The 18,248-nt window shown below is 44.0% G+C and overlaps 1 protein-coding gene across 2 annotated transcripts in view; it reads left to right on the top strand.

The window, feature by feature from the left end:
• The first annotated feature begins 3,164 nt into the window (after positions 1-3,164).
• KIT (KIT proto-oncogene, receptor tyrosine kinase) overlaps positions 3,165-18,248 on the top strand; it is a 97,287-nt gene continuing 82,203 nt past the window's right edge. For both annotated transcript variants that reach the window (XM_053258498.1, XM_053258497.1), the window contains exon 1: positions 3,165-3,399. In XM_053258498.1, the coding sequence (XP_053114473.1) occupies positions 3,339-3,399 (61 nt within the window). In that variant the 5' untranslated portion in view covers positions 3,165-3,338. The remainder of the gene's footprint in view (positions 3,400-18,248) is intronic.

Genomic DNA, 18,248 nt, shown 5'->3' with positions numbered 1-18,248 from the left:
AAACCGAAAATTGGGAGCTCAAACAGCTCCCCAACCTGGGTGAATGACCTCAAAAGGTCTTTCAAGCCAGCTTATTTACTATTACTTATAGAGGCTATTGACACAACCTCTTGAAAATGGGCTAAGGGAGCCCAGCCTACTTTCAAGCGGCGGTTAGCCGCTTGAAAGTAGAGCCCCTGGTGGCGCAGTGGTAAAACTGCCACCCTGTAACCAGAAGGTTACAAGTTCAATCCTGACCAGGGGCTCAAGGTTGACTCAGCCTTCCATCCTTCCGAGATCGGTAAAATGAGTACCCAGAATGTTGGGGGGAATATGCTAAATCATTGTAAACCACTTAGAGAGCTTCGGCTATAGAGTGGTATATAAATGTAAGTGCTATTGCTATTGCTGCTATTAAGTACCCCCCCCCCCCAACACACACACACACACTTAAATGAGGTTAGCGGAGCTAGTACTCTGCTAACCCCGTTTTGGGAATTGCATCACTCCATGGCGACTCATTAGAAAACCCCTGACCAGGAGGCTCCAACTAGCCTCCTGACCTTGGGGGTCTCCCCAGAATCCTTATTTCTGGGTGGCCCCCAATCCTCACCACCCCTACCGGCTCCGTGATGGAGCCAGTAGTCGTGTGCGCAGCCAATCCAATCCAGCCGTCCAAGGACAGCTGGATGCTTGTCTGCGGGGACAGCAGGTCCCACTCTCCCCGCAGAAGCCCTGCAGGTTCTACACACTGATCGTGTGTAGAGCCTCAAATTCTCATTGAAGAAATGCTCAGAAATCTCTGAGGAACCATACTTCACATTTCCCAGGAAAACAATTTGAAAACACTTTTATGAACAATGTACGTGTGTACATTGTAGGACATGTGTACCTACTAGGTATAATAATTCATTGCATCACTAAAACAACAACTGTAAAATAGGTTTTACTCTTATGATTAGTATTATGAAGTGTATGTGTGTGTGTGTGTGTATATATATATATATATATATATATATATATATATATATATATATATGAAGAAACCACAACACACGTTCGTAAAATAAGACCTATTTTGTTTTGTTTTGCAACTTAGAGCAACAGTGACTTTGAACTTTGCTGTAAATCTCACCTCAATCTTCATTTGTCTACTAAAATGGAGACTCTGCTGAGAGCGCTGGGGACATTCCTCAAAAAAGCAGCAAGAGTCGTGGACTTCCTTTTCTTCTCAAAGTTCTCACTAAACAGAAGTATGTGGAGAAAAGAAACAATCATCACTTACTCTTCTGCTCAATTCTTCTTCAGAAACAACCAAAGGAACCCTTAAAACTAGTTGTACCCAACAGCATCAATATGGGTCTAGAGCTCTGCAGAGTTGGCATCTGCTGCAGTGATTGTAATATGAACAGGTCACCATGGGCCAGACGTACAACTTAACTAACATTTCCTTTCCTCATGTTGCTGTGGTGCAGCAAATGTGGTGCTTGTTGCAAGCCTTAACACAGCACAGCACAAAGCTAGAACACTTAACCAGGTCACCACATCATATCAAACTCTACACTCATTCACTTAGCTCACATTCTCAACAGGCCCACTGGGTGAATTAGGAGCTTTTCTGGAAGATACAGTAAACATATACATAGGGATGTGCCTGAACCACAGTCTGAAGCACGGTTCGAGCACGTTAAAGGAAATTAGAAAGGGAACTTTAAGAAAATGGAGAAGTGGTGGTGGAGGGCAGGTAAGCACCTGCTCTCCATTTTCTTAAAGTTCCCTTTCTAATTTCCTTAAAAGGGCTCAAACCGTGCTTGGAAATGTGGTCCGGGCACATCCCTACATGTACAAAATGCTACACTTGTTCTCATGGCCATTTTGAGGTGGGGAAGAGCCCAGTCGAGATGTTACCCTGTATGCAACACACAATCACCTCAGCTTGGTTCTGCAAACACATGAGCACAGCCACTGAGGGCACCAGTGATGGAAGTGGCAAGGCCTGCCCCTCCATGGAAGGGCCTCCAAGGGTGTGTATGCCATTCCAGCATGCTTTGCACTGCCAGCAGACTGGAAAAGCTTCATGATGTCAGCAGCTGCCAAAACTGCTCAAGCTTTGGGAACACAAAGTGTGCTTTGCAGGCTAGTGTGTCAGTTGATGTGCATTGTATGAACAGCTCTCCATGGTTTCTATGCAGGGGAGGGTGTGCTGGGTGCCAGTGACTGGGTAGAAGAGGTGTGAGGGTTCTCACAATCAGAGAATCAGGGTAAGAAGGCTCTCCACTACCGGGAAGACCCGAGTTCAAATCCCCATTCAGCCATTAAGCTCACTGGGTGACTCAGGACCAGCCACTTATCTCTCAGCCTAACCTACCTCACAGGGTTGTTGTAAGGATAAACATAACTATGTATGCTGCTCTGGGCTCCTTGGAGGAAGAGCGGGATAGAAATGCAAATAAATAAATAGATAAATAAGTAAATAAATGCTAGGAGCAACCTGGGCTGCAAGGAAATGTGTGAGTTCTGATGATCATGCAAATCTTGGGAGCTCTTAATTTTCACGATGGTGTGAACCAACCTGCTATAAAAGAGATTGTAAATAATAGTCTTGATCCATGCAAACTCAAGCACTTTTAAGTTCTATCACTTCCAGTGGAAGACTTATTTGCGCATAGTTCTCCCATTGCAATAGAATTTAATTGTGCTTAACTTTGGCTGAATCACGTTGAATACTCTTTAGATGCACAATCACATATGAACCCCAATGGCTTCCAGCGGAATGCCTCATAAAGAACCACTAAATCTTCAGCAACAACAATGATTATGAGAAATGTTTTCTTTGTAGAGTTTTGATGGAAGTGTGGGTAGCTTTCACGGAATTTGAGGCACCGTCGCATACGCCTTACTCCCCACACCCCACTCCTCCATAAAAGAAAACTTCTTAATTAAAATCTATCTCTTGAGAAGTTCAGCGACTTGGCAGAGAGATGTTTGATTTTCTTCCTCAAAGGGGAAATGACTCTTTAACTATCCATTAAAACGATTCCAAAAGATAGGGGAGAGCAAAATTGCCAGGTTTGAGAGAGTCAGGTCTCCTCCCCCCCCCCCAGCTCCCCGCAAAGCCCCTTGGGTTGGAAGCATGAATATTGTCTGCCTGAGCCAGTGGGCTGCTGGAGAGGGAGACAGAGGCGTGGTCGGAGGAGCGGAGCGGGGGGAGGCAGTGTGTAAGTGGGACTCCCCGCGCGGAGCGTCGGTTTGCTGGAGTGCCTGTCTCTCGGCTTCTACGCGTTGGGGACGCTTCGCCTGAAAGGTCAGCCTGGAGCGAGTCTCCGCGTGGAGGAGGATCGGACACGGGCAGCGGCACCATGAAACGCTCCTGGGCTTGGGGGATCGCTTTGCTGTCGCTGCTTCTGTGCACACCAACAGGTGGGGACCGAGGAGCGGCTCGAGCCTCCTTCTGGGGCTTTGGGCAAACCCGTCGGCGTGACCTGAAAGCTCAGCAGCCGAACAGGGGCGGGTAGGCAAAAACGAGAGGGGCGCGCCGCGGGTTGGCGCCGCGCCCTCGAGCTTGGTGCCGGGGATCGTGGAGCTGGGAATCGGCGAGCACAGAGCACGCTCCCACCTGAGGAGGCTAGGCAGCGAGATCGGCGATGCGGAGAGCGGGGTGCGGAGCCGAGACTCCTAGGCGGCTAACCCGCGTTGGTGGCTGCTGGGGATTGTAGTGGAGTTGGTGCAAGTTTGGATTTAAGCAGTTCACCACCTCCTCGGGACGATTAGGGTGGCTCTACCTTGCCTTCCATTGAGAAGGCTTGTCGAGCCGCCTGTGGCGTGTGTTACCTTGTGAGTGGGAGGGGGTGGGAAGTCTCCGGAACAAAATTTCGAGCCAAAGCCATCTGGGGATGCGCCTTCCTTGACCCTTACCATCGATCCACCGCCCCTCAATAGGAGAGGAGGGGATCAGTACGAGTTTGAAACGACTTTACGCGCCGATCACTGAACACGTTGCCTTAAAGGTAACTTCCATTGATTTCAAGGGAACTTTCCCAGGTCATGTATTTAGTGGGGTTCTAGTGACGCCTCATGGAAAAACACCAGGGCACTGTGCTCTGCTGGGCCGTCCTAAATGTTCTTGAAACAGAACAGATTCTTCTTCTTCTGCAAGAAACGTTACATCCTAAACACACTTTAAGTGGAAGGCAAGTTCTGCAGAAATCAGTGGACCGACGTATGTGCAGGGTTGCACAGGACTCAGGAGTAAGTCCTGCACAGTTCAGGGGGACTTCCCAGTCGGTGTGCATAGGATTGCAGTTTTATTATAAACGTATGTCAGCACAAAGTCAAGTGGTGTGGTTGTGTCTTGAAATAAGGGTCAAGGCTTTCAAACTGAGTCACTTGGTGACAACCTTAGATTGGGAAAACTCTGAAAGAACCACTTCCATGCATTGGTTTGCAGGATTGTTTGGATGTTAGGTTAATTGCATTGCTCTTTAAGAAGTGTTATGTTACCATGGGAAACCTCTACTGTGAAAAGCCAATATACTAAAAGCGCAGCATGTAATTTCTACAAGTCGCCTTTCCCGATAGTTTGTTTCCAATAGTTTGTTTTGTTGGGTTTGAGAACCATCCTCATCGTTTGGTCCGTATATCTTGGAGTGGATTCAGATGACAGTTTGGGTTGATCCACACAACCACTGGGTGTGTGTGATCACTGCTTATGAACCTTGCTTATGCCCACTCCAAGCCTGTGTGTAGCCAGTGATGTGCACATACTGTCATATGCAAGATCCAGCTTTTGGCATGCTTACAAATGCTGCTTTTAAAGCATCTGCCAAAATATGCTCATAGCTGAGCCTGCGCGTGGCAATGTATGCACACAACCAATTGGCCGGCACACCACAGAATTTGGAAGTGGTTCCATTTGACTACTACCATTGTCTCATTGAGATCAGCCCTTTCTCCTGCACCTTAAGGTGACCCCCCCCCATCATTTCACAGTGAAGCTACATGTTGGACATAGGAAGTCTAGCACGTGCGATTATGGATTATGGACCAACATATATTGAACGAATACCTGTGGCTTTTCTGTTTGGTTAAGTGCATGTCTGAAGCCACCCCTAATCCCATTATTTCAGTCATATAGTACAGTGAGATCTGCGTGGGAATGTGTTGTTGAATCTGTACAATATTGCTCTACACAACTCTCATGGCAGTGGGACATTGGAGAAGCGTTGGTCATGCCCCTTCCATGGCAAAAGTCTCTAAATTGTCAAACACATCGTGCTGACCACCATGCAAACAAGTAAATGTCTGAAATACTTATCTTTGCTCACATGCCTCAATAGGATTCCACAGAGAAGCAACCCCGTGATCACTCCTGAGACCTGCCTTCATGATTCTTTGACAGTATTTAATTTATTGGAAACAGAGAACATCACACATACAAAAAAAGAAATTGCCTTTACTTCTAGGATCAGGGTGTTAGTCCACAATTTAAATGAGTGCTCAAAGAATGATTGGAGGAAAGATGTTCTGGTATAGCTTAGTGGCAGATATAAAGCTTGACCACGATTAGTATGGATCTGGATTAAAATTCTCTAGAGATGCAGTCATGTTCCTTGGAAACAGTAGTAGATGTACATTAGAAAGGTTTGTAGACAGAAAATACTTGGGCAGAAATAAACTGTTAAATGTACTCAAATCAGTGGAAACTCTGCTCTTCCAACGTTTTGGCTTTTGTGCAGATTTTAACATACAGTAACACCTTTTAACATGCTCCTTTTTTGTGCATATCTTAACATACAGTAACTCCTTTTTATTTTTACGAAGGAATCAATGCTGCATGCTGTATAGATGCAGTTTCAAAAGTTGCCACAGAGAGGAGTCTTTAGTAACCATATGTGTAATAATTGGTCCTGAAGGTCTGCAAATCTGCCTGTGCTAACTGACTTTTAAAGCTTGATTTTGTGTGTGTATGCACATGTGTGTTTTGCAAACTGGTCTAGAGGCTCTGTCTGTCATCGGTAGAGAGAGTAAATTTTTCTGGGCTGGGCTGTTTTTGAGACAGAGTTATCTCCTAATCAGTACAAAATGTCTTTGTGGTTAAAGTGATCATTAAAAATGTATAACAGCAATGAAAATACACACAAGATTGAGGCTGTTTAGTTCTTTCTAGCAAAGATGAAACTAGAACTGTGTTTCTATTCTTTCTGAATGTAGATGAGTTTGTTAATTCTGTATTTCCCGGTGCTTCAGAAATGGTAATGGTTATGTGGTGCAGCTCAGCGTAGCAATTTTTATTTCAGGATTTCCTCCAATGGCTTATTAAGTAACCCAGCAATGTAATTTTGGCCACCAGTATCTTTTGATCCTAGCTGTGGGTTCCAAACCTGACCTTGTAATGAACCTGTCTCCTCTTAGTGTCTTGTGCTGCATTATGCTCAGTACCCACTGCTAGGAGCTTAGTGATATACCTGCATGAAACCATCTCAGGAAATACTGGTTTTCACCGCAATACCAAAATTATTAATTTGGAAGTAAAGGCCACTTTGCATGGTTTGGTTTTGTATTAATATACCTGTATGTGAGTTGAAAATAGATAGAAATAGGTATTTCTTATTGGTGCAAATAATTGGTGCCAGCAAAACATACGAGTGAGAGGAACCAGGCCTCTACTCACCTGAACTTTGCTAGCAAAAACCACAAACATCCACCCACTCATAAATGGCGATGTTTATATATGGTATTCCCCTGATAACTGGGCAAAGAGGCGCCTTTGGAAGTAGTGACCCCTCTTACAGTTATCAGGGGAGAGCAACAACAACGACTTTATTGGTTGGCCACCTTATAACAATCTTTCTCTAGACGACTCACAGTTGTTATCCATCTCAGTGTAGCATCTCTCCAGGTGGCTGTTGCTGGTGTTTCCTTTTAGATTGTGAGCCCCTTTGGGACAAGGAAGAAGGCACCATCTTCTCATTTCTTTTGCAGTATAAACCATTTGTGCCCCCCCCCTTTTTGTTGAAAAGTAGTATATAAATATTCTTAATTATATTAATTGTAATATTTTCTAGTCCAGAATTGGTTCCAAGCACAAACAGCAGTGTATGAAGCAGTTAACAAGTGTGTCAACTTTGATGACACACTTGTTAACTTAGGTTTGATCCTAATCATGATCCTAAGAACTGCTACATCAGAAATCAGTGTATACATCAGTGTATAGCATTGGTTGCATAGATCATAATATTAACCAAATATCACAATTCACTGTGTTGCACAGTTGGCGAAAACATGCAAGATATGGCATCGGCGTAACAGAAGTAATGCAATATTGACAACAGCTGCCATTATCAACAGGAGTCAGATAAATTCTTGGAGAATGTGTCTATCAATGACTGGCTAGATTAAAATTCCATGTTTAGAGACAATATATCTTTGAGTATCAAATATTGAGGATAAGCAGCCGGGATTGGTCATTTTCATCATTCTCTTCTAGTGAGCTTCCAGAGCCACCGAACCAGATGCTCTTGAAACTAAGCTGCTAGAGGAGATTAACTTTGGCCTGATCCAGTAAGATAGTTCCTGTGCAGCACTGCTGGTGGAGAGAGTCTCACAGCCAGCCTGAAGATCTTTGGCCACTGTGCATTGATAGGTCAGCATAAAACCTTGCATGTCTGCTGTATTGTAGAAACCTGATAAAACTAGATTGCAGTTGGCAGGTGGTATAAGAGGACAAATCTCCCCCATGCATGCATGTGCACACATGCACACAATTTGTCTTTGACAGGATGCTGCTGTAGCAACAGCTGTGCAAGTAAAATCAAGACAAAACCAGAAATACAATCCAGAGGAAGCTAAAACACACACTAAAGTTGTATTGAAATGAGTGTTCCATAACCAGCAGAGTTGATTTGATTTAAATCACAATTTAAATCACGGTTTAAATCGCTTTACAGAAAGACTCAATTTTAACGATTTAAGTCGTTAAATTTAAATTACTAGTCAGTAAGATTCTATTTAATCATCATTTTCTATAAAAGTACATTCTTGTTGTCTAATATAACCTTAATACATATTTAGAGATAGATGTAGGTTTCATTTTTAGAAGGTAGGGGTACACACTGTAATAGATACATTCGGATGACCAGGCCTTGTATTTCATTGTTGCACTGTTTGCATTTTGAACACGAACCTTTCTTATCCATAGGTGCAGGAATTTCATTAAAGTATTCCCAAATTGGGTCTCTTTTATGGCCTGCTGCCATGATAGATGTTTCCCTTCTACAATGGAGGATGCACTTGAAAAAAGTTTCCTCAGGATTGTATGAATATGTTCCGTTCACTTTTGGTTTCACTTTCTATCCCCCTTCCCATCCCATGCATTTGTAACCAGAATCCTCCTCCTTGCTCAGGTCTACTCCATTCCCCTAAATTATCATTCATTGACCTTCTCATTCACTGACTTTCTCCAAATCCTCATTCATTGACTTTATTTGTCTTTGCACTGGCAGGGTGGGAGCAAAGGCTTGATTATGTGTGTGTGCTGCATGTGCACTGTCTGCAGAATAGGACTGATCAGGTCTGTTATCTCTCATCCCCATATACTGCTGTTAACATGTTCATAGCATATAATGATAATTAATATTCATGATGATATCTTTGACCAGGTTCTTTATGACTTTTTTAATTTAAAAAATAATCAGCATCAATTTTCATCAGCCCCGATAACCAGATAGTAAAAACATCTAAGCCTTGTTCATTTTAATGGGACTTTGTGCACCTGTTGTCCTCTAGATTTCATCCAAAGCTTTTAGGGGGGAAATTTTCCAGCAAAAATACTTGGAAACCATTTTTGTTGAGGTGGAAACTTTGCTTTTAGATCATCTCAATGATGCCTTTGTTAATTTGACTGGTTACACACAAACCCCTAGAGAGAAGCTCATTCTTTCGTCATGGATTGGTTCATGGCTGGTGTGTATCTGCCATTGGAATTGCTCTCAGTCTGGTCTTTACTGTATCTTGCCTCAATCTGACACTTAATCTTGTTGTAAAGGACAGTTGATAGAATTTAGTGAGTAACGTTGATGGAATAAAACTGACACCTAATCCATGAAATTGTGTGTACAAAATAAATCTACTGACATGATCCTCCCAGGAACAGGGATCCAGTGGAGTCAACCCCTTGCTTGAACCATTGTTCGGAATCACTGTTACCAGTTCTCTGTGGTAGGGATGTGCACAGAACTGCGGGGGGAGGGGCAGTTCAAAGGCAGCAGGGGTGCTACTTTAAGAGCGGGGGAGGGTGCACTTACCCCTTTTGCTACTTTCCCCCTGCCAGCGTCCTTTGTTAAGAAAGCTGATCGGGGCAGCAGCATACCTTCCTACTGCCCTGTTGGCCCCATTGGCCAGATGTGGCTGGAAGTCTCCGATGCACCTGCATGCGCTGGCATGTCAGGGACTTCCAGCCATATCCGGGCAGCAGGGTGGCAGGGAGGTACACTGCTGCCCCAATCAGGTTTCTTAACAAAGGACACCGGCAGTGGAAAAGCGGTGGGAGGGGTAAGTGCCCCTCCCCTGCTCTTAAAGCGGCACCCCCTCTGCCTTCGAACCGACGGAATCACCAGTTCTCCGAACCCATTCCGTGCACATCCCTAGTCTTTTGCTTGGGAAGGCTTCATACATCTCTGAGCTGTATCTTCATACATGGCTTGCTTGGAATATGCAGCAGTTGTCCCTTGGCAAGAATACAAGTGCCAAAGTGTCCCTTCTGCATACAGGGCATTCTCACTCCCTTTCTGAACATATGTTTAGGTACCTCAGTACAGCCGTGTGCTGCACTTACAGAGCAGTTCTGCAATTTGCCTCGAGTAACCATCTCCTCACCCATTGATCACACACATAACTTGAGGTGTGAAGGGGAAGGATTTCACTAATTGGGTCTTTGTGCATGCAAGCCTCCACTTGGAACACTCACCTCATCAGTATTGTTATGTATGTGGTGAAGTGAAGGATGAGGCATGCACCTCTCAGTCATCAGATTGCAGCGTGGCCTGGTCAGTATATGAACTGGGCGTGCGTATGTGTGTGATTGGAATTGGAGATTGGATTGGGATTGGAAGCCAGTTGAAAGCATGTTTGGGTGTGTGTAGAAGCCCAGCCACTTGTAAACGTGCTGCATTTAACACAGAAGAAATTAAACAACTACATGCAAGGCTTAGGTTCTCCTTTACTGCTTTGAGTGCTTGAATGCTGGAGTTTTGGTGGTGAGGAGGGAAGCAGGCGCATCTCCACCAGTAACATTAATAATGGACCTGATAAATCCCAGGTGTCAGGGAGCCATGGCATCTAGATGAGGATATTTAGAGGAAGAGTTATTTTGATACACGTTTTATTAGTTCCAGGCAACCCTGTTTCTGTCCTAATTATGTTACTTCTAAAGAGGATGAAGAGAATCCCATTTACCTACTCCCCCCCACTCATAAGGTCTATTATTAAGTCCATTAATTTTCTCAGATGTCCATTGTCTGACTTCTAAAATTTGGGGCTGGTTCCTAGATCCAAAAATTTGTCAAGGCCTGACATTAATGATGGTCTATTTATTGCAAAAATTAAATAATGGTCAGAGGTACCAAAAACATCCTTCCCTGCTTGTTCTCCACACTTGTGATAGGTGCCTCATAATTTCTGTCCAATCTCAATCCCAGGAAAAACCTGGGGAAACCAGGCAGTCTTGCCACTCATTTGGAAGGGCATCACACCTTCTCAGGTGCTGGAGACTAGAAGTTACCAGAGTGATTATTTCTGCCTTCCGTTTCTTTGTTCAACTATTTTTGGACTTTGAACTTGATCTCCAGAGTCTCAGAGAAGAGAACATTGTTTGTTTTTGATTTGAGTGACATGCTGTATAAATGTATTAATATTGAGGGAAAGCATGCAGTACAGAAGGAGACACACTGCTCTAATGGATCCCTAGTCTCGGTAAACATTCACAGACATTTACATTAGGTTTAGTTTCTTTGTTTACTGTTCTGCTTCAGTCCTTCCAATAGAGGGGAACTGGCACCAGATCTGGCTTTGACTGTAACCTTCCTATGAAATTAAGCTGTTCAAGTCTTCAGCTCTCCCACTTTTTTTCACTTACATTTTGTGTCAACTTTGTGGCTTAATGGCCTTCCTCTGCAGTTCCTCCTGCTCACACCTTTACTGGAAAGTTACTGTATATACAGTGACCTTCCTTTTTTTAGTTTCTCCTATCCTATCCAACAGTGTTATGCCTAGGTTTTCTTTTAGAAGTGTTTTAGGGTGTTGATCTTGGATCATGGAAATCTCCATTTGACCATTAATCTCACTGGAAGATCTTGAGCAGATTACAATCTCTCATTAACGTTCCTGGCATGGTTGATACCATGATGAGTTAGGAGAATTTGAAGTACACCACCATGAGCCACTTACATACAGGCAGGATACAAATGTAATAATAGAAACTAGCAGTATGTCTACCAGCATCTGCCACTTGTTCATTTTTCTTTCAATTGAATTCATCTTCCCTACTATGTTGCATAACGTGCAGTTACAGAATAGGCTTTGTATTACTATATTACAGCAAAGACAGAGGCTGACATCCTGACTAAGCCAGCATCAATGTGCTAGGCAGATGCACCTGTGCTGTGGAAGGCTTCCAGAGCTCTCCAGTGTTGGGGGGGGGGCTATTTTCATTGATGTTTGTCAATCCCTGCTGTCCCCAGAAATGTCTCACAGCATTCAAAATTGTGTCCTTGAGGGCTGTGTGACCCTCAGGGATATATTTTCAGGTGGCATGTGACTCATCTGGACGGAGCAGAGATTGACAAAATCGCCCCCTACTCTACAGTACATAGCTAAGAAAACCTTTCACAGTGCAGGTGTGTCATCCTGGCATGCTGATGCTGGTTTAGTCAGGATTTCAGCCAGAATGTTCTGTAGCTATTGGCTGACATCTGGAGCAATGAAGTACTGGTGCAGGGAGAGGAACAGACTAGCAGCACTCCTAGACTAACTGTACCAGGGAAGGGTTGACTTTTGACCACCTCCCCTTCCCCAGGAAGCCCTGCCAACCAAAAACTATGTCCCTGAGAGCTGTGCAGCTCTCACAAACATATTTTTGGGTGGCACAGAAGGCTCCCTGGGGAAGGGGAAGTGGTCAGAAATCTCCCTTTCCCTGGTACACCAGTGCAGTTAGCTGTACTCCTCTTGCTTCAGTGCTACCACATTGCAGAGGATGTGAGCCATTGGGGCTATTCCTACGATCAGGGTAGCCTAGACCGATTTTGCCTGATCGTGGGAGCCACCAGGCGAGCCCAGTGGCTTCCTGGTGGTTAACCCTCCAAACCAGCCCTCCTCTTAAACCTGGTTTAAGGGGAGATGCCAAGTGAACCTCTCTGAACAGTAAGTTCCACAGCTGAGGCAGAACCACAGCCACGCCTACTCATGAGTAGACTCCCGGTGGGAGGCTTAAAAGCAGCCTCCCGGCTTGGGGGTCTCTTCAGTATGCCCTGTGTGCTTGTGCAGGGCATACTGGAGCTTCCGGGGGCCACGCAGCCCCCGAACTCCCCAGCTTCTGCCGGCTTCGTCATGGAGCCAACAGTCATGTGGGCGGACAATCCGGCTGCCCAGGGCTCCTGCTCTGCTCGTCTGCGGGAAGAGCAGGCTTAGCCCGCTCCCCCCGCTGAGCTTCCCAAACTGGTTCTCACTGATCATGAGACCCGGCTCATTGTTTATTACAAGAGGAGTTCCCATCTTTGGGTTCCCAGATATTGTTGGACTACAACTGCCATCATCCCCAGCCAAGTGGTCAAAGGCCATTGTGACTGAAGATAATGGGAGTTGTAGTCCAATGGCCTAGTTCACACAGCTGTTTGAATCTGTTTAATGTGGGTTACCAGCATTTGTGTGATTGTGTGAACCCATGTCAAGAAGGTTATGGCCTGAGATGAATCTATATTTGTCTTGGTGTGGGTTCACACAGTTGTGCTAATGTTGGTAACCCATATTAAGCCTAGGTTCAGACAGTTGTGTGAACAAGCCTCCTATCTGTATTACAGAATGAACTTCCATAGGTGTTTATCAGAAGTAAGCGAGTAACTACAGTACCTGAGCCTTTGGGGTGGCTGTAGTTCCACCTCAGCTATGGAACTTACTGTTCAGAGAGGTTCACTTGGCACCTTCTCTGCTGACTTTCAAATAATATTTTATTAAATTTCTAGGATTTTTGCTTTTTAGCTGAAGCATTTTGTCTTTTATTTCTTGTCCTTGTTACGCTTTATTTTGTATATGGCATTTTATTCTCAGTTGCTTTGAGAATTTTTCTATGGAGAATATGGAAATTAATTAAATTAATGAAGACAGCAATTTTAAATACATTTACTAGGGAGTGAGTCCCATTGAACTCAGTGAAACTTCTGAGTAGACGTGATTAGTGTCTTTCTAGATTGTTTCTTGTGATCTTATAAAGTAGGCTGTAGCCTTTGAAAGCCCATGCCACAGTAAGTTTGCTCATCTTTAGGGTTGTAAACTGGTTTATCCCCTAAAGAATGTCCATTTGGTGTGTTATTTCCTCTATGTCCATCATTTGCTGATCCCTTGGCAGCCAACACAGCAGTTTGGTGGAAACAAGATGTTGGTTTGGATGGTGCATCCTCATAGTGCAAAGAATGACAAAACACCACCCAACATACTACTTCTTTGTTCCCCTAGTTTTGATTCCACTGCTTTTCTTTTTGTGTCACACAAGCCATGGTGGCTTCTGTGGGGTTATCCCCAGAGTTACTGACCTACAACAGAACAGCTTAGAGTCTACTGTTTCAACTTGGAGCACTACGAAATGCATGTAGGCAGAACTCTTGTGGTAATAACTTCTGGGACTCAAGCAACATCTCACCTGTGTGGCTTTATGCTGCTGATCCTTTGCTTGTCTGGGTCTGGAAAACATTTCAAACACCTTGAATCATTCTTGGTTCTTTTGATGCTAGAGCTAAACAAATATTTCACATTTGAGGCACCAGTATCACATTTACACATAGCCAGAAAACCACACGGCTGAGATTTCCCCAGCATTGTCACTGCCTTCTTTCTGCCAGGGTTCCATCTTTATCAGGAATCCTGGTAAAGCAAAGGTCTCTGCTTACTAGCTAGCCTTTGTGCTGGTTATGCTCACTGCCAGCCAACTTTTCTATCCTCCCTTGAGTTCTCAGGAATTCTTGGGGGAGAGGCAGGGATTTTCCTCATTCACACTAGTGTATGGAGAAGGTAACAAACAGTGGGAGAGACTCTTGTAGTTTCTGATCTTCTCTAGAGCTCAGTGAGATTCCTGCTTTTTATTATCTTCTCACAAACCGCAACACATGTGAGAGTTCAGGAGAGAGAACATGTGTACTTCTGGGCTTCCTTCTTGCCAAGGAGTCAGAGGAAATCCTCTCTGGCGAGCTGGTGAGTGGATTTGTGTACACCTGTCTTTGTCCATTCCCCAGCTTCTTTTTAAAAATGAAGCAGTATCCACACAAGTGAATTTTCCACTTGTTTTGATTGTATGCCTGTTTCCTGTATATTTGTATATGTTTGTAACCATGATGTGTAGGTAGGCATTTGAGATTGTCCCTATTGCACAATTGTGTGATTCTCATAGGATTTTAAGTCTGTGGGAATCACAGAGAAGCAAGCCCTAAGCCATTCTGCTTAGTTAACCCAGTATATTTCATAAAGACCAAAGGAAAGGAAAAGAGCAGGAACTGCTGCATGCACTGACCAGAAAACCTCACAGTGAGGACAGTCAAATAGTTGTCTCCATTCCCTTAAAACTCCCTTTGTTCCAGTCAACTTGCCTCCAAGGTTGAGTGGACATGGCTTCTTGTATCTATTCTGTGTCCTTCAATCAACTGTACAATAACACAAGGAATATTTCCTCTGCCCAAGGGGAAGAAAGCTGTCTCCTAACACCTGCCAGCCCAGAGGGAAAGAGAGTTCAGGTATGCTTCCACTAAATAATTGGTTCAGCTCCATTATTTACCCAAGTGCCTTGCATTCTCTTTGTTTGTTTTAAACTGCTTTGTATATAACTTCCTCCCTTCTTTTCAGCATTTAGAGAACAGGTAGGATCTTAGTGTTGCCCCAAATGCGCTGTAAAACGCAGTGACGAAGACTACGTGGTAAACTTCTTTTTTACCAGTAACTTTAGGAAAGTGGTGTGAGCAGAGGCAAAACTGTAACAAGGCACTGAATATATGCATATGTCGCTGCATATAAATTGTAGTATGCACTAGGATGGCCCCATCACATATTTCGGGTGTAACTGGGATATACTTTGCCCCCCCAAAGGTTTATACTGGTTTATAGGGCCTTTTTTTATTGTGAGCTCTTTGGTAGGCATGGATATATGAAATAAAAATGGCAATGTTAATCCTAAACCCTTGAGTTAGAGAAAGAAGCCTTTGGCACAACACTCAACCCTCTATTGAAACAAAACTTATATCCATATAACCAAACTGGTGCGCATGCGCATCTATCTATCTATCTATCTCATGTTCCTCTTCTTCTCTTCCCTCTGTTGCCTCCCCTGTATTGAATTTTAGATTGTAAGCTCCTTGGGGTGAAGATCTGTCTCTTTGTTCTTGCTCTGTGGCATTGATGGTGGTGGTGTTATTAAAAATATACACACAATATAGTAATCATTTGGGGGTGATGACATCACTGGTGTGTCTATGTGATGCAGGGCATCAAATTCAGTACTCTTGTAATAAGCTGTGAGATATTCAAAATATTTTGCAACAAATCTCAATTTTATCAGACTAAAATAATGTGGTAAAATATGAGGAGGTCATTAAAGCTGAATTAAATATTATAAGAGCACTAAATGTTCATCAGTATAGACTGTACATGCATACACATTCAGTACATGATACCTAATTTATGAGAGATGTTTTATAATCAGAGATGTTAATAACTCAAGGTTATACAGGTCCTTTTCTTGTGCTCACAACATTTTCACTCTTCCAGCGTAATGCTGATCCACACAGGCTTTCCCTTTATATTTGCACATTATTTTACAGATGTTGTTTATCTTTGTGGTGTAGGACAAACATCTTCCAGGATTTTGACTCACTTCCTCAAGTCTCTTTTAGCTGTTTTAAAAGGACAAGAGGAAATTAGCTCTGATATCCTGCAAGGGACTTTTCCCCCCTCCTCACGGTAATAGTCTAGTGAAATTTCCAAGTTCATTTGCAGATCTTTGCTTCCATCCTCCCACTACTCTACTCTACTCTACTCTACTCTACTTACACTCTCTCTCTCTCTCTCTCTCTCACACACACACACACACACACACACACACACACACCACGCAGCCATGAGAAAGTTTTTCTGTTTAGTTTGTTTTCCATTTTTCATTCTCACTGGTCAAAAATCTTTTCAAAGCATTCAGCCCAGTAAAGTTTGTTCATGAGTCAATTTTTATTGAACTCAACGGTATTGTTTAAGAACCTAGATGTACTGTCATGAACAACTTTCTGAATACCGCTCAAAGACGCAAGTTTTGGGCGGCATAGATAGATATTGAAACAACAAGATTGTGGAGTCCCAACTGAATTACAGATAACTCATCTTTCTAGTTGTGTAGGGTTTTTTTGTTTTTGTTTTTGTTTGGTTTTCTAGGGGATAAAATGGATATATTTTCAAAGGCATGGTAGATTCCTGAATGGCTGAAAGTCTCTGTGAGACTCTGCAGGGCCCGCATCTATCCTTATCTGGTTACCTGCTTGTTCCCCCAAGAAGTTGCTCTGAACACTCCTACAAGTGGCCAGACAAAACAAGCTCAGTTTTCAAAGAGGGGAAGGAGAGTCTCATGCCCCACACCTCAGCCACCCCAGGATTTAGTTCTCTAACCCCGGGGGTTCTCAAACATGGGTCCCCAGGTGCTGTTGTAGTCCAACAGTATCTGGGGATCCAACCTGGAGAATCCCTGCTGTAACCTGGTGTCAAAACAAAAGCCCCATTGCCTGGCCTTTTGTGCCACTGGTGTGTCAGTGTGTCAGAGTTATGTGTCGGTGTGTCAGAGTCAAGCCATCTATCTATCTTCTATCTATTTAATTCTCTTAAACATACCCGTCGCTAATCCCATGTGTGGCAGCTCTCGTGAGTATATTATTCTCGCGAGTATATTAGCGATGGGGACGGGAGGAGAAGTGGGCGTGGAGGAGAAGCGGCTGCCACCAGACCGGCCACGCAGGGGAAGCGGAGGACGGCAGGGAGCTGCGCAGGAGAAGCAGCCACCAGCAGGGAGCTGTGAAGGAGAAGCGGCCACTGCCAAGCCGGCAGGCAGCCGGCCACTGAGGAAAAGCATCCTGGATGCCAAGGGAAAATGGGGCAGGAGGCGGAGAGAAAGAAATGGGGCAGGAGGGGGAGAGACAGGGAGAACTAGGGGCGCAGATGCTCTGCACCAGGTCAGCTAGTAATATATGGATTCCCCACTGCTCACTTTCGTTAAGTAACAGAGTTATGCCTACTCCTATGACTGCTCCATGGATGTTTGATTTCCATGGAATTGGTTTGGCCCTTCAGCCTTCCCATGGCTTCATCCATGCCTCTTATGGGCTTCTGGTTAAGGTTGCTTATCTCAATGTCTTCCTTAATTGTCATTTCTCCTACCTGTGCTAGACTGTCAGGATGTTCTTCACAACCCAGTGCTGTGTGCTTGGCAGAAAAGAGGCTCTTCCAGGATTACCCAAACACCAACCACCTCCATCTGGTCAGCCGGAGTTAAAGTTCAGCTATCCATGAAGTCATCAGAGCCAGCACTGTAGCTTCTGGCAGCCTTGCTTGTCCTGTCAACATTGCTGCTGTTGTGGCCCCTCTCTAAAGATATTTATGCTTCTATTTTCATTTAAACATGAGGCTAACAATGGTGTTTGATGTTCACTGTTTGTCCACTGTATATGCAGAAAATACTTGAGTCAGTTGACCATGTGGGGATGACTTCTCACTGTTGTTGTTTTACAACATGAGGGAAATTCTCTTGTAAATCAAGTCCCATGATTTGGGAAGAACTTTCACAGGCCAACCACCAAGCACAACAACATTTGTATTGCTCAGTTGCTTCTACATTCTAAATGTCCATATGTTTTCTCAGAGTGAGCTTGTTTATTTACCCTCCCTATTTAATGTTTTCAAGACATCAGAGTGAGTAGCGGGCGGATACTACTGTAACTGCAGAACACTTACAATGGCACCATAGTCTGTATAATTTTTAGCAT

This window comes from Hemicordylus capensis, chromosome 5 (assembly GCF_027244095.1).
Source record: "Hemicordylus capensis ecotype Gifberg chromosome 5, rHemCap1.1.pri, whole genome shotgun sequence".
NCBI lineage: Eukaryota > Metazoa > Chordata > Lepidosauria > Squamata > Cordylidae > Hemicordylus > Hemicordylus capensis.
The sequence above is the reverse complement of the archived record's forward strand: the minus strand, read 5'-3'. Positions and strand labels throughout refer to the sequence as shown.